We start from the raw sequence: 24,996 nt of genomic DNA on the forward strand, positions 1-24,996 counted from the left end.
ATGGTGAATTACTGTGTACCACATAGCTTATCACGGCACTGCAGGGGATGGTGAATCGCTGTGCGCTGTACAGCTTGTCACAGAGCTGCAGGGGGATAGGGAATGGCTGCGTGCTGTATAGCTTATGACAGAGCTGTAGGGGAACAGTAAATGGCAGTGCGCTGTAGAGCTTGTCACAGAGCTGCAGGGGGGTGTTGAATGGCTGTGCGCTGTATAGGTTATCACGGGACTGCAGGGGACGGTGAATGGCTGTGCGCGGTACAGCTTGTCACAGAGCTGCAGGGGACGGTGAATGGCTGTGCGCTGTAAAGCTTGTCACAGAGCTGCAGGGGATGGTCAATGGCTCGGCGCTGTACAGCTTGTCACAGAGCTGCAGGGGACGGTGAATGGCTGTGCGCTGTACAGCTTGTCACAGAGCTGCAGGGGACGGTGAATGGCTGTGCGCTGTACAGCTTGTCACAGAGCTGCAGGGGGATAGGGAATGGCTGCGTGCTGTATAGCTTATCACAGAGCTGTAGGGGAACAGTAAATGCAGTGCGCTGTAGAGCTTATCACAGGACTGCAGGGGACGGTGAATGGCTGTCTGCTGTAGGTTGGAGAAAGGAGACCTAGGCTTAGTAGCCTTTGGTGTGGGCCGCACACCCTTGTTTCCCACTGGGGGTTAGTTACTTTATAAAAATTCCTTGAATAAGCATTGATGATATCTTGGTGAAAGTAACCAATATCAAGGATCAAAACCTCACAGTTTGAAAAATCACCAAAAGGCTTCAAGTTATCATTTATTCAAGGAATTTTAGGAAATTAAATAACCCCCAGTGGGAAACAAGGGTGTGCGGCCTGCACCGAAGGCTTCTAAGCCTAGGTCTCCTTTCTCCAGTCCCGTTGTGTGCCCTACACGGTGGCACACAACAGTGGGCTGCACCCCACCAACCATACCATACCTAATCAACATTGTCAATTGGAACCATCATAAAATATTCCAAAGTAAGCTGTCCCCTCTCACGATTCATTAACTCTGCTGTAGATTATCACAGGGCTGCAGGGGGACAGTGAATAGCTTTGCGCTGAATAGCTTATCACAGGACTACAGGGGGACAGTGAATGGCTTTGTGCTGCATAGCTTATCACGGGACTGCAGGGGACAGTGAATGGCTTTGTGCTGAATAGCTTATCACAGGACTGCAGGGGGACAGTGAATGGCTTTGTGCTGCATAGTTTATCACGGGACTGCAGGGGACGGTGAATGGTTGTGTGCTGTAAAGCTTACCAACTGCCTGCAGGGGGACAGTGAATGACTTTGTGCTGAATAGCTTATCACAGAACTGCAGAGGGACAGTGAATGGCTTTGTGCTGCATAGCTTATCACAGGACTGCAGGGGACGGTGAATGGTTGTGTGCTGTAAAGCTTACCAACTGCCTGCAGGGGGACAGTGAATGGCTTTGTGCTGAATAGTTTACCAATGACTTGCAGCGGGATGGTGATAGCTGTGTGCTGCATATCCTATCACAGGACTGCAGGGGGACAGTGAATGGCTGTGTGCTGCATAGCTTATCACAGGGCTGCAGGGGGACAGTGAATGGCTTTGTGCTGAATAGCTTACCAATGACTTGCAGGGGGATGGTGATTGGCTGTGTGCTGCATAGCTTATCACAGGACTGCAGGGGGACAGTGAATGGCTGTGTGCTGCATAGCTTATCACTGGACTGCAGGGGGACAGTGAATGGCTGTGTGCTGCATAGCTTATCACAGGGCTGCAGGGGGACAGTGAATGGCTTTGTGCTGAATAGCTTACCAATGCCTTGCAGGGGGATGGTGAATGGCTGTGTGCTGCATAGCTTATCACAGGACTGCAGGGGGACAGTGAATGGCTGTGTGCTACATAGCTTATCACAGGACTGCAGGGGGACAGTGAATGGCTGTGTGCTGCATAGCTTATCACAGGACTGCAGGGGGACAGTGAATGGCTGTGTGCTGCATAGCTTATCACAGGACTGCAGGGGGGCAGTGAATGGCTGTGTGCTGCATAGCTTATCACAGGGCTGCAGGGGGACAGTGAATGGCTTTGTGCTGAATAGCTTACCAATGACTTGAAGGGGGATGGTGAATGGCTGTGTGCTGCATAGCTTATCACAGGACTGCAGGGGTTCAGTGAATGGCTGTGTGCTGCATAGGTTATCACAGGGCTGCAGGGGGGCAGTGAATGGCTTTGTGCTGAATAGCTTACCAATGACTTGCAGGGGGATGGTGAATGGCTGTGTGCTGCATAGCTTATCACAGGGCTTCAGGGGGACAGTGAATGGCTGTGTATTGTGTAGCTTCTCACGGGTCTGCAGGGGACGGTAAATGGATATGTTCTGCATAACTTATTTCCTGGCTGCAGGGGGTGGTAAATGGCGGTGTGCTGTATAGCCCATCACAAGGCTGCAGGGGGATGGTAAATGGCGGTGTGCTGTATAGCCCATCACAAGGCTGCAGGGGCATGGTGAATGGCTGTGTTCTGCATAGCTTATCTCAAGACTGCAGGAGAACGGTGAAAAGATATGTGCTGTATAGCTTACCACCAGGCTGCAGGGGGATGGTGAATGGCTGTGTGCTGAATAGCTTACCACCGGGCTGCAGGGGGATGGTGAATGGCTGTGCACTGCATACCTTATCACGGGACTGCAGGGGACGGTGAATGGCTGTGCGCTTTACAGCTTGTTACAGAGCTGCAGAGGGATGGTGAATGGCTGTGTGCTGTATAGCTTATCACAGAGCTGTAGAGGAACAGTAAATGGCAGTGCACTGTATAGTTTATCACGTGACTGCAGGGGATGGTGAATGGCTGTGCACTGTATAGCTTATGACAGGACTGCAGGGGATGGTGAATGGCTGTGCGCTGTACAGCTTGTCACAGGGCTGCAGGGGATGGTGAATTACTGTGTGCCACATAGCTTATCACAGGGCTGCAGGGGATGGTGAATGGTTGTGTGCTGTAGAGCGTATCGTGGGGCTGTAGGGGGAGGTGAATGGATCTGTGTTGTATAGTTTATCACAGAGCTGCAGGAGGGAGGTGAATGGCTGTGTGCCACATAGTTTATAACAGGTCTGCAGGGGGAGGTGAATGGATGTGCGCTGTACAGCTTATCATGGGGCTGCAGGGTATGGTGAATGGTTGTGTGCTGTATAGCATATTAAGGAACTGTAGCGGATGGTGACAAGCTTTGCACTGTACATCTTATTTCGGGACTGCAGGGGGTCAGTGAATGGTTGTGTGCTATAAAGCTCATCACAGAGCTGCAGGGAAATGATGAATGACTGTTCTGTATAGCTTCTCACGGGACTGCAGGGGACGGTGAATGGCTATGTTCTGCATAACTTATCTCAAGGCTGCAGGGGGATGGTAAATGGTGGTGTGCTGTATAGCCCATCAGAAGGGTGCAGGGGCATGGTGAATGGCTGTGTTCTGCATAACTTAGTCCAAGGCTGCAGGAGGACGGTGAAAGTATATGTGCTGTATAGCTTACCACTGGGCTGCAGGGGGATGGTGAATGGCTGTGTGCTGAATAGCTTACCACCGGGCTGCAGGGGGATGGTGAATGGCACACAGCCTTTCAAAGTGCTGCAGGGGGATAGGGAATGGCTGCGTGCTGTATAGCTTATGACAGAGCTGTAGGGGAACAGTAAATGGCAGTGCGCTGTAGAGTTCATCACAGGACTGCAGGGGACGGTGAATGGCTGTGCACTGTATAGCTTATGACAGGGCTGCAGGGGATGGTGAATTACTGTGTACCACATAGCTTATCACGGCACTGCAGGGGATGGTGAATCGCTGTGCGCTGTACAGCTTGTCACAGAGCTGCAGGGGGATAGGGAATGGCTGCGTGCTGTATAGCTTATGACAGAGCTGTAGGGGAACAGTAAATGGCAGTGCGCTGTAGAGCTTGTCACAGAGCTGCAGGGGGATGTTGAATGGCTGTGCGCTGTATAGGTTATCACGGGACTGCAGGGGACGGTGAATGGCTGTGCGCGGTACAGCTTGTCACAGAGCTGCAGGGGACGGTGAATGGCTGTGCGCTGTAAAGCTTGTCACAGAGCTGCAGGGGATGGTCAATGGCTCGGCGCTGTACAGCTTGTCACAGAGCTGCAGGGGACGGTGAATGGCTGTGCGCTGTACAGCTTGTCACAGAGCTGCAGGGGACGGTGAATGGCTGTGCGCTGTACAGCTTGTCACAGAGCTGCAGGGGGATAGGGAATGGCTGCGTGCTGTATAGCTTATCACAGAGCTGTAGGGGAACAGTAAATGCAGTGCGCTGTAGAGCTTATCACAGGACTGCAGGGGACGGTGAATGGCTGTCTGCTGTAGGTTGGAGAAAGGAGACCTAGGCTTAGTAGCCTTTGGTGTGGGCCGCACACCCTTGTTTCCCCCAGTGGGAAACAAGGGTGTGCGGCCTGCACTGAAGGCTTCTAAGCCTAGGTCTCCTTTCTCCAGTCCCGTTGTGTGCCCTACACGGTGGCACACAACAGTGGGCTGCACCCCACCAACCATACCATACCTAATCAACATTGTCAATTGGAACCATCATAAAATATTCCAAAGTAAGCTGTCCCCTCTCACGATTCATTAACTCTGCTGTAGATTATCACAGGGCTGCAGGGGGACAGTGAATAGCTTTGCGCTGAATAGCTTATCACAGGACTACAGGGGGACAGTGAATGGCTTTGTGCTGCATAGCTTATCACGGGACTGCAGGGGACAGTGAATGGCATTGTGCTGAATAGCTTATCACAGGACTGCAGGGGGACAGTGAATGGCTTTGTGCTGCATAGCTTATCACGGGACTGCAGGGGACGGTGAATGGTTGTGTGCTGTAAAGCTTACCAACTGCCTGCAGGGGGACAGTGAATGACTTTGTGCTGAATAGCTTATCACAGAACTGCAGAGGGACAGTGAATGGCTTTGTGCTGCATAGCTTATCACAGGACTGCAGGGGACGGTGAATGGTTGTGTGCTGTAAAGCTTACCAACTGCCTGCAGGGGGACAGTGAATGGCTTTGTGCTGAATAGTTTACCAATGACTTGCAGCGGGATGGTGATAGCTGTGTGCTGCATAGCCTATCACAGGACTGCAGGGGGACAGTGAATGGCTGTGTGCTGCATAGCTTATCACAGGGCTGCAGGGGGACAGTGAATGGCTTTGTGCTGAATAGCTTACCAATGACTTGCAGGGGGATGGTGATTGGCTGTGTGCTGCATAGCTTATCACAGGACTGCAGGGGGACAGTGAATGGCTGTGTGCTGCATAGCTTATCACAGGACTGCAGGGGGACAGTGAATGGCTGTGTGCTGCATAGCTTATCACAGGGCTGCAGGGGGACAGTGAATGGCTTTGTGCTGAATAGCTTACCAATGACTTGCAGGGGGATGGTGAATGGCTGTGTGCTGCATAGCTTATCACAGGACTGCAGGGGAACAGTGAATGGCTGTGTGCTACATAGCTTATCACAGGACTGCAGGGGGACAGTGAATGGCTGTGTGCTGCATAGCTTATCACAGGACTGCAGGGGGACAGTGAATGGCTGTGTGCTGCATAGCTTATCACAGGACTGCAGGGGGACAGTGAATGGCTGTGTGCTGCATAGCTTATCACAGGGCTGCAGGGGGACAGTGAATGGCTTTGTGCTGAATAGCTTACCAATGACTTGAAGGGGGATGGTGAATGGCTGTGTGCTGCATAGCTTATCACAGGACTGCAGGGGTTCAGTGAATGGCTGTGTGCTGCATAGGTTATCACAGGGCTGCAGGGGGGCAGTGAATGGCTTTGTGCTGAATAGCTTACCAATGACTTGCAGCGGGATGGTGAATGGCTGTGCGCTGCATAGCCTATCACAGGACTGCAGGGGGACAGTGAATGGCTGTGTGCTGCATAGCTTATCACAGGACTGCAGGGGGACAGTGAATGGCTGTGTGCTGCATAGCTTATCACAGGACTGCAGGGGGACAGTGAATGGCTGTGTGCTGCATAGCTTATCACAGGGCTGCAGGGGGACAGTGAATGGCTTTGTGCTGAATAGCTTACCAATGACTTGCAGGGGGATGGGGAATGGCTGTGTGCTGCATAGCTTATCACAGGACTGCAGGGGGACAGTGAATGGCTGTGTGCTACATAGCTTATCACAGGACTGCAGGGGGACAGTGAATGGCTGTGTGCTGCATAGCTTATCACAGGACTGCAGGGGGACAGTGAATGGCTGTGTGCTGCATAGCTTATCACAGGACTGCAGGGGGACAGTGAATGGCTGTGTGCTGCATAGCTTATCACAGGGCTGCAGGGGGACAGTGAATGGCTTTGTGCTGAATAGCTTACCAATGACTTGAAGGGGGATGGTGAATGGCTGTGTGCTGCATAGCTTATCACAGGACTGCAGGGGTTCAGTGAATGGCTGTGTGCTGCATAGGTTATCACAGGGCTGCAGGGGGGCAGTGAATGGCTTTGTGCTGAATAGCTTACCAATGACTTGCAGGGGGATGGTGAATGTCTGTGTGCTGCATAGCTTATCACAGGGCTTCAGGGGGACAGTGAATGGCTTTGTGCTGAATAGCTTACCAATGACTTGCAGGGGGATGGTGAATGGCTGTGCGCTGCATAGCCTATCACAGGACTGCAGGGGGACAGTGAATGGCTGTGTGCTATAAACGATTATCACGGGGAATGCTTTTTTGCCTGATGCACATGGAAGGTGATGTTTTCCCTTGATGTTGTGACATCACCTTTGCGATGGGACACTATTAGCCACGCCTGAAGCTTCAGCACTGGCAAAGCATGTTCACTACCACGCACTAGGGCTCAAGGCCCAGGAAATGAGGCGTGTCTGCGATTGCTGAACCCCTTTTGGAGAGTTGTGTCTGGCTGAAATAGTTACATATATTTATTTAACGGTTTTGTGGAGCATGGTACTGTACCATGCTCCACAAAATCTTTAAATAAATTGGTACATGTTGTCTTTCAGTCCCTCTAGGGAAAGTTGTGATGAGTTTTGAAAACTACACTCATATTTGGGACCTTTGGCTGGGGAAAGCTGAAAGTGGCTCTACAGCAACTGTGCGTCCTTTCTTTGTTGAAATGCAGGTAAGCAGCGTAAGCTGCAGTATGTGTACACTACTTTGGGGAATTGTTGACGGTTCTCTGCACAGCAGAACAAAGAAAGGCTGCTAGCATCAGAGCTGAATTCCCAAAGAGCCACTTGCGAAACGCCTGTGATGTGCCCTAACAGAATCTGTTGGGGGGACTCCAATGGTATGGGGCCCCTTTCCCTTGAAATGGATGAATGCCATTTTCGCGGCACTGGGAGCCAGGCATGAAGGCGCATTCCTACCCTTGCCCTCCCAGGTCAGTTTGCAATGTCCCCTTATTTCATAAGGTGCACCTGAGGACCAACAGCCCATATGTGGTAAAGAGTGTGTCTAATAATGTTTGCCTTGCGGGAGAGATTTTCTTCCTCACCATCCTCATCAGGATGCTTGACTCGCACATAGCCTTCGGCAAAGCAAGCAAAACCAGGATATTTGTAGGATATAGGGGCCTTTACTAGCCACCTACTTTAGTTTGCTTTCTGCCAGATGGTGACATCTTGTATGGAACTTACCTGATATTGCTCTGTATACTCATTTTGTAACTATCTACTGTAATGTGTAATGAAGAAACCTACTGTTGGGCCGCTCTCAATGTAACTCTGAACCAAACCTACTTACAATCACCTGTAACAGCGCCTCGATGCCTCTGGGCTGCAGCGTGCTCTACAAATACAAATACATAAATAAATACAAGCTGGATATACATGGTCTTGCTAATGCTTATTTATTTATTTATTTATGAGCTTCTAAAGCACACGCCCCAAACTAAACTCGCACATCTGCGATTCAGAGTCCTTCCACCAGATTTGCACTCACGTGTCGACCTAGGATCAACTCACAGGGCTTGGAAATGCATCAAACTACCAAGGAGCCCCCCTTCTAGTGACATTCGCTGAGGTGAACAGGGGGCCTCTGGTAGAGTGTGTGCGCCCGTTTGCTTTTGTTCTTCCAACCGGATGCATTCCTATTCTGGCAGCTTAATATTCTGTTCTCAAAGACACCCCCAAGGTCCTGACCACCCTCTTCCCACTTTTTGTGCTGCCCATTTCCACACCACACCCTGCAAGGGAAACCATGTGCTAGACAACACCACCTTTTACCTGCAGAGACAAAGAAAATGCCGGCGCTGAGAATGATGTTGTGTCGCGTTTTGTAGAACTCGCTGGCTGCAATGCAGAGTCCGCCCATGAACAGCAGGATCACGCTGAGAATTGGGAAGATGCTAGAGGCCCTGACAGCCCCTGCAGAGGGAAGAGAGAGAGAGAGAAGAAATAACACATGTATTTACAGGCATCTGTGCACGGGAGAGCAACAGGCAGGAGAGTGGCAACACTTGGCATTACAGGTGAACCAAACTGAGCAAAAAAGTGGGACAACGGTGCATGGCTTAATACTATGACTCTACCAACATCACCGGAGACAGACGACAGCATTACGATGTGGACAGCAGATATGGTGGCACCTCTGTCAGAAACACACAAATCCATGCTACCAGGAAGATGCCATGTGGTGGGTAGAGACCCCAGCCCAGCTACCAGAAAGATGCAATGTGATGTGTGGAGACATTGCCCTGCAACCAGAAAGTTGCAACATGGTGTGTGGAGATCCTGGCCTTGCTACCAGAAAGTTGCAATGTAGTGTGTGCAGACACTGGCCCTGCTATCAGAAAGTTGCAACATGGTGTGTGGAGACATTGCCCTGCAACCAGAAAGTTGCAACATGGTGTGTGGAGATCCTGGCCTTGCTACCAGAAAGTTGCAATGTAGTGTGTGCAGACACTGGCCCTGCTATCGGAAAGTTGCAACATGGTGTGTGGAGACATTGCCCTGCAACCAGAAAGTTGCAACATGGTGTGTGGAGATCCTGGCCTTGCTACCAGAAAGTTGCAATGTAGTGTGTGCAGACACTGGCCCTGCTATCAGAAAGTTGCAACATGGTGTGTGGAGACATTGCCCTGCAACCAGAAAGTTGCAACATGGTGTGTGGAGATCCTGGCCTTGCTACCAGAAAGTTGCAATGTAGTGTGTGCAGACACTGGCCCTGCTATCAGAAAGTTGCAACATGGTGTGTGGAGACATTGCCCTGCAACCAGAAAGTTGCAACATGGTGTGTGGAGATCCTGGCCTTGCTACCAGAAAGATGCAACGTGATGTGTGGAGACACTGTCCCTGCTACCAGAATGATTAATTGTGGTGTGTGGAGACATTCTACCAGAAAGATGGAATGTGGTGTGTGCAGACACTGGCCCTGCTACCAGAAAGGTGCAACGTGCTGCATAGAGACCCCGGCCCTGCTACCAGAAAGGTGCAACGTGCTGCATAGAGACCCTGGCCCTGTTACCAGAAAGGTGCAACGTGGTATGTGGAGACCCTGGCCCTGTTACCAGAAAATTGCAATGTAGTGTGTGCAGACACTGGCCCTGCTATCAGAAAGTTGCAACGTGCTGTGTGAAGACCCTGGCCCTGCTACCAGAAAGTTGCAACGTGGTGTGTGGAGACACTGGACCTGCTGTCAGAAAGGTGCAACGTGGTGTGTGGAGACACTGGACCTGCTGTCAGAAAGGTGGAATACAGTGAGCAAAAGCCTGATGCTACCATCAGGACGATAAGGACCATGACCACACAATGCTGTGAAAGTGGTGATAGAGGCCTTGGAATGCCAGTACTAATGGGAAGTGCTGCCGCCTACAGGAAGGAGAAAGAAGGACGTGACGGCTTGAGCATGCTAACAGAAATGTGGAAGTGGAGTATTCTAAAATCAGACATAGGTGAGAAAACATTAAGAAGTGGACAGCAGATGTGGTGCAAACCTCAATCAGAAACACATAAAAAGCAATAAGATATGTGACCGGGAAAGCATGAGAAAAGAGCGGAAATGATAAGGGGAACACTTATATCACCAGTACAAACAGCAACAGAAATAAAGATGTACCAAATCCTCTCTCTCGAAGTGGTACGCCAGACACACTGCTAGAGAGTGGCTATTTTGGTCATTGATGGGGCCATTCTACAGCGCTTGAAGGAGTATTTAGATGAAATGGGAATATGTTTCTACCCTGGGCTTTCTCCTGGAAAAATGATTTAATTAGTGTCTAGGAAGAACCTCATCCGGCAAATGGCAAACCAGGGCTTAGTGATGAAGGGCTACCAGAAAGGTGCAACGTTATGTGTGGAGACACTGGCCCTGCTACCAGAAAGGTGCAACGTTATGTGTGGAGACACTGGCCCTGCTACCAGAAAGATGCAACGTGATGTGTGGGGACACTGGCCCTGCTACCAGAAATATGCAACTTGATGTGTGGAGACGCTGACCCTGCTCCCAGAAAGGTGCAACGTTATGTGTGGGGACACTGGCCCTGCTTCTAGAAAGTTGCAACGTGGTGTGTGGAGACCAAGGCCCAGCTACCATTAAGCTGAAACGTTGTGTGTCGAGACCCTGGCCTTGCCACCAGAAAGGTGCAATGCAGAGTGTGCAGACACCGGCCCTGCTACCAGAAAGATGCAACGTGATGTGTGGAGACCCTGGCCCTGCGACCAGAAAGATGGAACATGATGTGTGGAGACCACGGCCCAGCTACCAGAAAGGTGCAACGTGATGTGTGGCGACCCTTGCCCTGCCATCAGAAAGGTGCAGCGTGGAGCATGGAGACCCTGGCCCTGCTACCAGAAAGGTGCAACGTAATTTGTGGAGACCGTGGCCCTGCTACCAGAAAGATGGAATGTGGTGTGTGCAGGCCCTGCTACCAGAAAGATGGAACATGGTGTGTGGAGACACTGGCCCTGCTACCCGAACGTTGCAATGTGATGTGTGGAGACCATGGCTCTGGTACCAGAAAGGTGCAACGTGATGTGTGGAGACCATGGCCCTGCTACCAGAAAGGTGCAACGTGATGTGTGGAGACCCTGGGCCGCTATCAGAAAGAAGCAACGTGGTGTGTGGAGACACTGTCCCTGCTACCAGAAAGATGGCATGCGGTGTGTGGTGACACTGTCCCTGGTACCAGAAAGATTGCATGTGGTGTGTGGCAAACCATGCCCTGCCACCAGAAAGGTGCAACTTGATGTGTGGAGACCATGGCTCTGTTACCAGAAAAGTGCAACTTGATGTGTGGAGACCATGGCTCTGTTACCAGAAAAGTGCAACGTGATGTGTGGAGAACATGGCCTTGCTACCAGAAAGGTGCAACGTGATGTGTGGAGACCCTGGCCCTGCTACCAGAAAGATGCAACGTGATGTGTGGAGACCGCAGTCCAGCTACCTGAAAGGTGCAACGTGGTGTGTTCAGACCATGGCTCTGTTACCAGAAAGGTGCAGCATGGTGTGTGCAGACCATGGCTCTTTTCCCAGAAAGGTGCTACGTGATGTGTGGCGATCCTGACCCTGATACAAGAAAGGTGCAACGTGATGTGTGGGGACACTGGCCCTGCTTCCAGAAAGTTGCAACGTGGTGTGTGGAGACCACGGCCCAGCTACCAGAAAGCTGAAACATTGTGTGTCGAGACCCTGGCCCTGCCTCCAGAAAGGTGCAATGAAGTGTGTGCAGACACTGGCCCTGCTACCAGAAAGGTGCAACGTGATGTGTGGAGACCCTGGCTCTGTTACCAGAAAGATACAACGTGGTGTGTGGCAACCCTTGCCCTGCCACCAGAAAGGAGCAACGTGATGTGTGGAAACCCTGGCCCTGCTACCAGAAAGGTGCAACGTGATGTGTGGAGACCCTGGCCCTGCTACCAGAAAGGTGCAACGTGATGTGTGGAGACCGCAGCCCAGCTACCAGAAAGGTGCAAAGTGGTGTATGGCAACCCTTGCCCTGCCATCAGAAAGGTGCAGCATGGAGCATGGAGACCCTGGCCCTACTACCAGAAAGGTGCAACGTGATGTGTGGAGACCCTGGCCCTGCTACCAGAAAGGTGCAACGTGATGTGTGAAGACCCTGGCCTTGCTACCAGAAAGGTGCAACGTGATGTGTGGAGACCCTGGCCCTGCTACCAGAAAGATGGAATGTGGTGTGTACAGACACTGGCCCTGCTACCAGAAAGATGGAACATGGTGTGTGGAGACACTGGCCCTGCTACCCGAACGTTGCAACGTGATGTGTGGAGACCATGGCGCTGGTACCAGAAAGGTGCAACGTGATGTGTGGAGACCCTGGGCCGCTATCAGAAAGAAGCAACGTGGTGTGTGGAGACACTGTCCCTGCTACCAGAAAGATGGCATGTGGTGTGTGGCGACGCTGTCTCTGGTACCAGAAAGATGGCATGTGGTGGGTGGCAAACCATGCCCTGCCACCAGAAAGGTGCAACTTGATGTGTGGAGACCATGGCTCTGTTACCAGAAAAGTGCAACATGATGTGTGGAGACCACGGCCCAGCTACCAGAAAGGTGCAACGTGGTGTGTGGCGACCCTGGCCCTGCCACCAGAAAAGTGCAACGTGGTGTGTGGCGACCCTTGCCCTACCGCCAGAAAGGTGCAGCGTGGAGCATGGAGACTCTGGCCCTGCTACCAGAAAGGTGCAACATGATGTGTGGAGACCCTGGCCCTGCTCCCAGAAAGATGCAACATGATGTGTGGAGACCCTGGCCCTGCTCCCAGAAAGATGCAACATGATGTGTGGAGACCCTGGCCCTGCTACCAGAAAGATGGAACATGGCGTGTGGAGACACTGGCCCTACTACCCGAATGTTGCAACGTGATGTGTGGGGACCATGGCTCTGGTACCAGAAAGGTGCAACGTGATGTGTGGAGACCCTGGGCTGCTACCAGAAAGATGGCATGTGGTGGGTGGCGAACCATGCTCTGCCACCAGAAAGGTGCAACTTGATGTGTGGAGACCATGGCTCTGTTACCAGAAAGGTGCAACATGGTGTGTGGCGACCCTGCCACCAGAAAGGTGCAACGTGGTGTGTGGTGACCCTTGCCCTGCTGCCAGAAAGGTGCAGCGTGGGGCATGGAGACCCTGGCCCTGCTACCAGAAAGGTGCAACGTGATGTGTGCAGACCCTGGCCCTGCTACCAGAAAGGTGCAACGTGGTATGTGGAGACCCAGGACATACTACCAGAAAGATGCAACGTGGTGTGTGGCGACCCTTACCCTGCCACCAGAAAGGTGCAGCATGGAGCATCGAGACCCTGACCCTGCTACCAGAAGGGTGCAGCGTGTAGCGTGGAGACACTATCCTTGCTACCAGAAAGTTGCAACGTGGTGTGTGGAGACCCTGGGCATGCTACCAGAAAGATGCAACGTGGTGTGAGGAGACACTTTCCCTGCTAATATGGAAAAACATGGTTCTTATATTCCTGCTACAGGGATGGTGAAATATGGTTACTATTAGACTACACACTCAGCCTAGATGATAAAGTGGTTAGTGAGAACCTGCTAGTGCACGGATACTGAAAAGTGGTTAGTACAGACGTGCTTCTAAATTCACATATATCGTAAGGTGGTTAGTGAGAACATGCTGCTGCAAAAATACAAGTGAGGACATCGTATGCAAAAGAAACGATGAGGTGTGTATTTGTGTGTGTGATTGCACCTGTTTCACAGAATATTTGCTGTGTCCTGTACACTGAGGATTAGAGAAGAGCCTCCTTTACTTCAACGCACATACAGCCAGCAATTCTCACCATTCACTTCTGCACGTCCAGAATATTTTTTGCCTAGGAGCTGACATATTCTGACCTCGGCAACTGCTTGAAGCAGAGCTCCTAGCACCAGCCTTTGCATTACAACTAGAGGGAGCTCACACTATTCCAAATCAGGGACATCATTTCACCAAAATGCCAGCGGTAGCAGAAGTGACACTGCACAACCTTTGACCTCTGATGACATCACAGGAAGTGATGTCATTTACTCCCAGCCCAGAGTGACATCACGGGAAGCAGTGGAAGACAACGTTTCACCCCTTCACAAAACAGGAGGTGGCATCACATAGCATTGTTCCTAACTACACTACGAAAAGAACAGGTTACTTACCCCTGGTAACGGTCTTTCGACTGGATGGTCCTCCCACGTATTTCTCATCTTTGACATATAATGTCCAGCTTCAGCTGCTTCGGAAAATGTATATTTTTTTTATTCGGCAGAGGGCGATGTGTGTCGATGGTGTTGAGCCGATGTCCCTCGAAGCCTTCCGTCGAGGGTGATATCATCAAAGGGTATATATAGCTTGCGCAGCGCCCGTTGGCCTCAGTTCTGTTTTTCCCCTCCTCTTGCAGCAGAGATGTCCATAAATACGGGCATGACAGTACTCAGCCATGGTGGAACGGAAGCTGTAATAGCATGGGAAATTCTACAGAAGGGTAGGTTGGGAGGGCGTTGACGAATACGTGGGAGGAACATCCAATCAAAAGAACGTTACAGGGGAAAGTAACTTGTTCTTCAAATGGATTATGTCCTCCCATGTATTCCTCAACTTTGACAGACTCCCAAAGCAGTGTAATGATTGGAGGAGTGTGTAGAATTAGAATTTTAACATTTTCGAGGGCTGAGCAAAGTACTGCTTTGCCAAATGTACCATCCTGAGCACCGGAAGCTTCCAGACAGTAGTGTTTTGTAAACATATGGATGTAAGTCCATGTAGCAGCCTCACAGATATTTCTAATTGCAACACCTCTTTGAAGGGCTGTAGATGTAGCACGCCCCTGGTGGAATGAGCTCTCAAACTTTCCGGAGGGTCTTTACCAGCTAGTCTGTAACAGTCTGATATCGTGAGGGTTATCCACCTAGACAAAGTCTGTTTGGAAACAGCCTGACCTAGTTTGTGCCAAGTGTAACCGATAAAAAGTTGGTCATGAACTCTCAATTTAGACATTCTGAAAATGTAAAAGCTTAGCGCTCTTCTAGGGTCCAACCTATGGAGTCTTTCCTCTTCCTTACCAGGATGAGGTGGAGGATAGAAGGAAGTCAGAACAACTTTTGGTAAAAAGGAGGGTTTGACCTTCAGAACGACCCTGTCCTTGTGGAAGATGGTAAAGGGTGGCTTGCATGAAAGTGCCTGTAACTCGCTCACTCTGCGGGCTAGTGTCAGAGCTATCAATAGTATTGTCTTAAAGGTTAACAGCAATAGCGGACATGTGTGCAGAGGTTCAAAAGGAGCACACATCAGGAATTTCAAAACCAGATTGCCGTCCCAAAGTGGATCCCGGAAGGGAGATGGATGGAACACATTAGAGAGCCCTGTTAGGAATTGAGTCACCAGTGGTATCTTGAAGTAGGAGCATTCCCTGGAAGAGCACTTAAAGATTGATAGCGCTGCCAAATATCCTTTGATGGTACCTATCTGGAGGCCCAAATTAGCCAATGATAGAAGGAAGTAAAGGACATCCAGAGTTTTACACAGAAAAGGATCAACATTATTTTCTTTGCACCAGTTGCAAAACGTATTCCAACGGCAACGGTACAAAGATGTTGTTGCTGGCCTTCTGGCCGAAAGCAACACCTCCATCACGTCATCCGGGAGGTCCGAATCCTTGTATCTCAGCCTTTCAGAAACCAAGCGTCAAGGTTGAGCGTTTTGGCCTCTGGATGGAGAACCTGACCCTCCTCTCGCAAGAGAAGCGGTTCTCTTTGTGGAAGATGAATCGGAGGACCGCTGGACATGTCCAGATGGTCTGGGTACCACGTCCTCCTGGCCCAATCCGGTGCAACTAGGATCATGTGTTTCCCGAACCTTCTCAATCTCCTGATTACATGAGGAATGACGGGGACCGGAGGAAACGCGTACATGAGTGGAAAATCCTCCTAGAGCTCCTCTTGGAGGAAATTCCTTGGAGCAGTACAGTTCACACTTCCGGTTGTCACTGGTCATGAACAGATCCATGCGAGGGGTTGCCCAAAGGGTGAAGTTCCCTTGAAGGACTTCCTGAGCTAGTTGCCATTCGTAGGAGACTGTGCTCTGCCTGCTCAGAGTGTCCACCGCCATGTTCTCCTCTCCAGCTAGGTGAACTGCCGTTAGGGAGATTCCTTCTTGATATGCCGAGCACCAGAGCTGCATTGCCTCTCTGCACAGTGGTAGTGACCCTACACCTCCTCTCTTGTTGAGTTAGTGCATGGCCACTGTGTTGTCCATCATTATCAGGACATTCTTTCCCCGGACAGAGGGCAGGAAAGCCTTCAGTGCTAGTCTGTTTGCCCTCAGCTCCAAAAGATTGATGTGTAGTTTGGGCGCTGATGGAGACTAATGGCCGCTGATTGCCAGATCGTTAGCATGGGCTCTCCACCCAATGAGAGAGGCGTCCATCACTACTATTATCTCCGGCCATGGCTGCCAAAAATGTTCCCCCTTCAGAACATTTTCCTCGCAGTCCCACCACAGAAAATCCTGTGAGACCCTGGTTGGAATCTGCAGTCGGTCTGACATCTTTCCTGAGAATTAGGACCATTGAGTACTTGGAGCCCATAGAAGGGATCTTATTCTGAGGCGGGCCTATGGCACCTGAAAAATGCAGGATGCCATGAGGCTGAGCAACCTCAGAAAATCGAAGGCCGGTAGACTGTGGGCATTCTGAAATTTGGTCACCATCTGTAGAATGTCTTGAGCCCTCACCTCGGGTGGCAAGCTCTTTCCCAAGGATGTATCTAGTACAGCTCTGATGTACCGGAGCTTTTGGGAAGGTGTCATATGGGGAAGGAGAAGTCCAGTCTGTGAAGAGAGTGGCAGGTAACGTTGAGATGATCCAAGACTTGTTCGGGAGAACGCGCCCTGATCAGCCAATCGTCCAGGTACGGGTAGACGTGAATCCCCCCTCTCCTGAGGCTTGCTGCCACTACCGCCATAAGTTTGGTGAAAACCCTTGGTCAGAGGTCAGCCCGAATGGCAGAACTCGAAACTGAAAATGAGAACCGCCAACCTCAGGTATTTTTTGTGCTTCAGATGGATTGGAACATGAAAATAAGCATCCTGAAGGTCCAATGACACAAATCAATCCTGTAATTGGAGGGCCTGAAGGATCTGAGAAAGTGTGACCATCTTGAACTTGTCCTTCCTGAGGAACTTGTTCAAGTATCTCAAGTCCAAAATGGGTCTCAGTCCTACGTCATTTTTGGGAATCAAAAAATATTGTGAGTATAATCCCTTGTTCCTCTCTGCTACAGGTACTGTTCTATAGCACTTTTTTTTCTAGCAGGGATAAAATCTCCTGATCAAGGAGCGGATCCGGAATCCTCAAAGAGTGGTTCCTCTGTGGATTGTTCTGAGGTCTTCTTATAAAAGGAAGGCAATAACCGTGGGCTGTGGTTTCCAAAGCCCAAGTATCCGAAGAAATGTCTCGCCATTCATGCCTCCCACTGGTGAAATGTGGCTCAAGACCTCAGAGTGGTTTTGTGGCGGCTGTTGCAGATGCCAATGGTAAGGAGGCTGCTGCTTGAGCTGGCTTTGCACCTCTACCTCGTCCACCATGAGGAAACCTTCTTTTGCCCCTTTGACTGCCCATTCCTTTCACCCTTCCAACTAAGGATTAGTAACAAAAAGATCTACCCCTCCAGGGTTGCCCACTAGGAGAAAAAGGCTGAGGTTGCCTAATAGCGCTGCCTAAAGATTTGGCCACCGCCTTGGAGGACTGCAACTTCTCAAGACTCTCGTCAACCTTGTTGTCAAAAAAATGAGACCCGTCAAAAGGCATGTTGAGAAGCCTAGAATGCACATCCAGTGCAAAACCTGACTTCCTCAACCACGCAAATCTGGGCATGACAGGTAGCCATGGATCTGCTGATGATATCTGCAGAATCCAACCCTGATTGAAGGGACTCACAGATGGTCTCCTTGCCATCCTTAACAATAGCTAAGAAGCCATCCCTTTCTTCCCCTTTGGGAATGTGCTCTGCTGCCATGGAGATACAGTCCCACAGAGTATACAAAAACTTTGCGAAGGCACAAGTGGAGTTGGCAGATTTCAGTGCCATGCTCCCTGCAGAAAATACCTTTCTCGCCCATCCATCTAAGTGCTTATCGTCCCTATCAGGAGGGATGGTAGGGTATGCTGCCTGTTTCGAAGTAGCTGTAGCTGCCTACACCACCAGACTCTCCGGAGTGAGGTGTTTTGACAGGTAGTCGGGGTCGCTACTGGAGGGGCAGTATTTTTTGATGAGGTTCTTGTCGACTGCCGGATTTGACTCCGGAGTCTCCCAGTTCCTAGCCACCCTTTTTTGAAGTGTCACATGAAAGGGCAACATGGGATCAGTCTGAGGACCCTTGGCCAGAAAGTCCATTAGGTCATCTTGGTCATAGGCTAAAGAGGGCCTACTACAACCCAAACATTCAGTTACCTTACACATAAGCTGACGATAGGAAGAGTTAGCATGATCTCCTGGTTCAGGCTTTCCGAATTCCAGCTCTGGGGAGGTGTCAACCCCACTTGCTGTTTGCAATTTTTCAAATCAATCTTGCATTCTGCTCTCCTCAGAGATGAAGCTCTCTGGTACATTGGGTGTACCGTATTGTAACCCAAAAGGTGCTTCCACATTATCGGAATGTTCCTCCTCTTCAAAAATAGAAGTCAGGGACTTGAAAAAATCTCTTTTTGGGAGTGGAGCATAAACGTTGTCTGGTTTAGAAACCACAGGCTTCGACGTTGTCAAAGTCATCGGCATTTTCTTTGTTGACGTCGATGCATGAGGAACACTGGGTGCCGACAGCTGGCAAACGTGGCGCAGTCGACGTCGAAGACTTTGGTGCCGATGTCGATATCGACATCAAGGATTTAACAGGTGACGAGGTCCTGGTGGGCGTCAAAGGCACCGCCGGCATCAAAGGTGTTGATGGCGTCCACGACCTCGACCTCGATTTATCACCATGTTTCTTATGATCCTTGGTCTTCTCAGACCGGGACCTCAAGGGCTCTCAATGGGGATTAGGTCTTTTACCCAGGCTTGAGGTCGCCCAAGTTTTTGGCCGAGACCTCTCCTTTCCGGTTTCATCTGAAGGCATGGTCGGAGCATGGGTTTGCTTATCAAATATTTTTAATATCTCGACCCTGAAAGCTTCCCAATCAGCTGGTGCTGAATTTTTTGAGGGACATGCAACCCTTTTAGGAGAATCCTCTGAAGAAGAGGATGATGACCGTCAGTGCCTCCTCTTCAACTTTTTCTAAGACGAGGAGGAATGGTGGGAACAACTCCTCTACCTGGAACGCCTGGCCTTCTTCCTCCGAGGAGAGTCTTCCCTGGACTCGTCAGTCAAAGGCCTAGCAGTACAGGAAGGTGACTTTTTGGTGATTTTTCCTACCTTGAGTTTCCCCTTCCATTCTCTGAAGGCCTTTCCTGTCATCAACTGACACTTGGAACACTCTGTAGTATCGTGGCTCTCCCTGAGGCACCACAGGCAAATGTGATGCAGGTCAGTAAGTCACATTTTTGAGCCAAAATCTCTGCATTTCTTAAAGCCAGACTTCGGCGTCAACAGAGTCGAAGATGAAGACATATTTTTGATGATTTCTGAAGATTTCTTGTAACGTACATCACAGAAGAGGCATCGCGATTTTCACTCGAAGCAAGCGCTAACACGTAAAAACGGAACTGAGGACAACGGGAGCTACGTGAGCTATACATACCCTTTGATGACATCACCCTCGACAGAGGCCTTCGAGGGACATCGGCTCGACGCCATCGACGCACATCGCTCTCTGCCGAAAAATAAATAAATAAAGAAATACATCCCGAAGCAGCTGAAGCTGGACATTACATGTTAAAAATGAGGAATACGTGGGAGGACACAATCCATTCGAAATATGGTTACGATATCACTATAATGTGATATTAACGATACATATGGTGATCTATTCTTGTATGAAATGTATATCAGTGTGAATAGGCCCATATTACCAAATTACTGTGAATGTAAGCAGACGTCCAAGGCCAAATGATAATGATGTGTTATTATATGTCACTTATGATTAAGTGCTTTATATAGAAAAAATATACATACAATATCACCCAACCTGTGTTGGCACTCATTTATCGACCCCAGAAGGATGAAAGGCTGAGTTGCGGAGTTTAAGAACTGACTAAATCAGTGACTCACCCCCTGATGTGTGCCTGAAATAAACCTTTAATGAGTCTAGCAATTATTGTACAGAATTTCAGAAAGACACATTATTTGTTGTTCCTATTGTTTCTTATTGAGGATCACTGCTCAAAGTGTTACACTTGTGGAACCCCCTGTTTTTTTAAGAGGCCTGAACAAGAAAGCCAGCTACTCCAAATATTAAGAGCCACGTGGTGCTGGCCACAGCCCAGGAGCTTACATAAAAAAAAAAGAAGAAAAAAAAAGTATGTTTTTTTGTAATTCTTTTTTGTTGGGGTAGCAAGGGAGACCACAAGGGAAGCAAGGGAGACCTCAGGGGCTGCAACTGTGACCCCTGGCAACCCCATACTCCAAATCATATAAAGAGCTCCACACAGTATTTAATGTAACCCCACTACCACAAGCTCCTCATACCGTTCCATGCATTACCACTAGAGGGAGTGCATAATATGCCAAATCATAGAAAGAGCTCCTTGCGTTCCAAGCAGGACATTCGGCCTCTGATGTTTTGGTGCAGCACTTTGGACGAAAGTCCAGATTAAGCACACCGTGATGGCTGCGGCCAGTAAGATGCAGGGACCTATCGGCACCTGAAAGTATGTTTTTATTAAAGTTATTTCTTGAGTGGGCGCACAAACAATTCACCACAGAATTCTGCTAGGTATGCATAATCCACCACTCTGGTGGACACTGGCTATATGCACGGCTACCCACACACATCAGAATACAGCAAGGACTAGGATATCATTTGGTCGTGCTGCTCACATAATTCTCCGCCTACTTACACCAGACTTCGACTCAACAACTCTGACATCAGAATGCAGGGAAGACCTATGACAAATTTGGGCACGCTGAACACATAGCGAGCCTCTAGCACTCATGCCATCTCCTGGCTCCTCTCAGCACCCATCAACATGCCTGCCTTCAGGGGTTGTCTTGGCCTTGTTGGGCATCATCAGTGAGGAGTAGCTTGGGTCTCTAGGACCAACAGGCTCGTTCCCATGTCTGGGCATACCTGTCCCACTCAGGCTGACTACAGCAAAACCAAACGTTGATGGCTGGAAGGTGTTGAACAAATCATTACCACAGGCACAACTCTGGCAACCCTCCAGACCATTGTTTTCCAGTCTGCCAAGCCATTACAGAAGGGGAAAGACCATATGCAAATCAGACTTGGTTCCACCCAAAAAGGGTGAGTCAAGCCCAAACTGTGTTACAGTTTGTCTCCCTATGTGAGAGAGGGTTTGCCCAGACGTGGGCCCCTTGCTCGCAGTGTCATAGGCAACCAAGCTGCACCTCAATGATGAGGCCTAACAAGACCAAAACATGTTTGGGGTTGCTTGTGCTTCTGTGCAGAGGAAACCTGTCCTAGCAGTTGGGGCAGGGCTGCTCCTTTTGGTGGCACACTTGACTGATTTGCATATGGCTGGACCCCTTTTGAAATGGCGCAGACGAGCTAAAAAATAGTGGTGTGGAAGGTTGCCCAGATTAGTGCCAGTGGTTCAGATTAATTCAAAACCTTCCATCCATCACTTTTTTGGTTACCTTTACATGTACCACCACAAGGGACTGAGCCTCCATGAACCCATGCTTTCAGTAAAGGTGGGAGGCAGGTATCAGGAAAGGCAGTGTGTGGCACACTATAAAGAGACACGCTATTAAACTGCTCAAAGAAAAAACTCCCATCTGACGGTCATCAAAGAGGCAGGATGTGAATGAGGGGAACGGGATCCACAATCCTGGATTGGAGGGATCCCAGCATTTAGAGGCTGTCCAGGTCTCAGATTGGGCCACTGAGATAGTGGAGACATTTTGTTGAAGTTGGGGTGTGGGGCGAGGGGCCGGGCCAAGAAATGCAGAGTTTCCTTCAGATCATTCTGGAATGAGGTGTGTAAGGAAGTGGGATTTCAAGTCAACTTTTAGTATGGACACTTGCCGCTGCTTAAACAGGGTCAACACAAACGAAAAGACAGCAAAGCATCAACATGCATCAGACACACTCACCGCCATTAGGTGAGTACTCAGGCCTGTGTAACCAGAGGCCACCTCACTAGAATGGGGGGGAGGTTAAGGGGGCATTAACGTAAGAGTCTTGTTTTTTAACCAAAAAATGAGACTAAAGCATGGACTGGAACCTTCTGAGTAAGTCATGTGACCTGAGCAATGCACTGATACAGTGAGCAGTTCCCCTTAATTATCAAGCTAATGCCACGTCTTGTAATTGTTCACGATGTGCCAAATAGTAGATGCTATCCTTTGCATATGCTCCTGCAATGCATACTTTTACATTGCACAGTACCACACTGCAAGGTAATGATATGATATGATATTTTATTTACATCGCGCTCATACACAAGTGTTTCAGAGTGCGACCAAGCAAAGGGAGGGGAACAAGGGAGAAACAAAAACAAACAATCTTACTGGGCTCAGTGACATTAAGAACGCGCAAGTGCATGGAAAAGGGAAAAGGGAAAAGTGTGAGGGACGGGGGAGGTGGAAAGTGCGGAACAAAGGAGAGAAACAGATTAATAAGTTCAATGAATAAATAAATAAAAATGTCAGTGAAATAAAAGGTAGTGTGGCCATCAAGTGCATGATTAGTCAGATAGAGTATATCTGATAAGTGCAGAGAAAAAAAGGGGGACTGTATGGGTACAGATACAGATCCCAAGTGCAAGGGGAATCTTAGGGACAGTGCAGGAGGGAGGCATGGTGATCAGGTACCTGGGCCCGAAAGGACAGAAGGTGGCCAGGGTCATGATGCCGAGAGAGAAAAACAGATCAGCAGGGGAGAAGAGGGGCAAAGGCAGAAGCGAGGAGGAAGGTCTTGAGGTGCTTCTGGAACCAGAGATGGTTCTTCTCAAGTTTCAGGGTGGCAGGGAGGCTGTTCCAAAGGGAGGCCCCAGCCGAAGACAGAGATCTGCCCCAGCTCATTTCTTTGAAAAATGACTAACCCTGAGGGAGTTAGAAGTAGAGGAGCGAAGGGCTCGAGAGGGGATGTATTTACAGAGGGATGGTTGAAGGTATAAGGGACCCAGGCCCCAGAAAGCCTTATGGACAATGCAGAGCGTTTTAAATGTAATCCTTGCATCCACTGGGAGCCAATGAAGGGATTTCAGAGCTGGAGAGATACGATCCCAGGGCTTGAGGCCAAGGACAAGTCTTGCAGTCCTGTTCTGGATAAGTTGTAAAGGGCGGAGAGTAGAGGCAGGCAGATTGAGAAAGAGGCTGTTACAGTAGTGCAGTCTAGAGAGAACCAGAGCTCTGGAGACAGTGAGCTTCTGGGCAAAGGAGAGGAAAGGGAAAATACCTCTGAGGAGGTGCAGTAAGAAGTTTGACTTTTTAAAGACGTCAGAGATGTGTGCGGAGAAGGAAAGAGTGGAGTCAAAGATGACCCCGAAATTTTTAGTCTCACAGGTATGGGTAGGAGGAGAGCCAAGGGAGGCAGGCCAGAGAGTGAGGGGAAAGGATGGTGAAGGTGTGCCAATGAGGAGGATCTCAGTCTTGTTGGCATTTATACAAAGATCATTGGCGACACACCAATTTGGAATGGCGATTAGGCAGGCAGAGATGAGGGAAGGAGAAGAGCTGTCTGAGGGAAGCCTGAAGATGAGTTGGGTGCTTGCATAATTAATAACACACAACTTCAGAAAAGCCTGTTTGCATCGAAAGCCGTGCTTCAATTCAATAAAGGCCCCATGGCCAGCATGCCTACTTTCTGAGTTTTCTTATTTTGATGCCCAGGACCTTTCTTTTGGTTTTGCTCATTTACTATTTTTAGTTTAAGAAATACCACAATACCAGGCAACGGGTACCAGTGCCAGACAGTCACAATTTGGTGCACTGACATGTGGGAACCACTAACAATCAGTGGTGTGGAGGCAGTTCCTGGAGTCATTAAAGACTCTTAGGTGCCACAGGCGTCACAATTTGTGGGAGGGGATCAGGGGGACAGAAGGACAGGAGAATGGCCCGGTGACACCTCCCTGTCTGGTTCAGGCTGGCCCTGGTCTCATTTGCTGCTCTAGAATGCTAGAGGAGTCTGCCAGAGAGAGCCCCACAACCCGGAAGAGGGCTTCCCTGAATGGAGTTGGCCAATGTTGTGATTATATTTCATAGTGCGCTTTAGTTACACATTTGAAGCAGTTCACAAGCAACATCTCTTTTGTGATATATGACAAGGTTGTAACAATGCCACTCACAAATGTCCTGATTGCTATTCATAAAGCATGCATGTACATGTTTCAACACATATGCACATGTAAATGCATACGTCACTGCCCCATTAAGGTATGAGGTTTGTGTTGCTGCCACACTGAGACTATGTTTCCAAAATGGAACCTCAGTAGTCACATGCAACTGGTCTTAGTAAAAAAAAAAGAAAAACAGGCATGATTGTGTACCTCTCGATCTCACACACACAACGAAGTACAGAAATCAGATATTTTTCATTGTGAGGTTTTAGCGCTGGAGTGCATATACTTTGATAGGCGGCAGGCTCATAAGGCTATAAGGCTATATCCGAACCAAAAATGCAAAATGCCAGTGTGGCCCATTTTCTTTGGTCAACATGGGCCACTTTTTGTTGGCCCATGCGGCCCAGTGTTATAAGTTACTTCACCATGCGGCTAGTAGTTTTGAACAGTTCTACTTAATGAATATTCTATAAAATGCACAATTTGCCCCATTTGCATCACATTTTTATCACACACCTCCCCCCTTAGGAACTACTCAAACAGTCTGTCCCAAAAGGAATGGATTGCCATACAGCTTTTTCATTGGTGCCGAGACAATTTCACGCCCCTTTCCTGCCCTGATAGGAGGAGATACTGAGGAACACTTGTGAAATACTTAGGTGAAAG

At 49.5% G+C, this 24,996-nt stretch overlaps 1 protein-coding gene across 1 annotated transcript in view; it reads right to left on the reverse strand.

Moving 5' to 3' along the window:
• The window catches only part of CACNG2 (calcium voltage-gated channel auxiliary subunit gamma 2), a 530,677-nt gene that overhangs the window by 62,372 nt on the left and 443,309 nt on the right, over positions 1–24,996 (reverse strand). Inside the window, exon 3 of the mRNA XM_069652998.1 lies at positions 8,216–8,356. Coding sequence (XP_069509099.1) covers positions 8,216–8,356 — 141 coding nt within the window. The remainder of the gene's footprint in view (positions 1–8,215; positions 8,357–24,996) is intronic.

The sequence above is a fragment of the Ambystoma mexicanum genome, chromosome 3q (genome assembly GCF_040938575.1).
Source record: "Ambystoma mexicanum isolate Mex_15411 chromosome 3q, UKY_AmexF1_1, whole genome shotgun sequence".
In the NCBI taxonomy this organism is placed as follows: Eukaryota; Metazoa; Chordata; class Amphibia; order Caudata; family Ambystomatidae; genus Ambystoma; species Ambystoma mexicanum.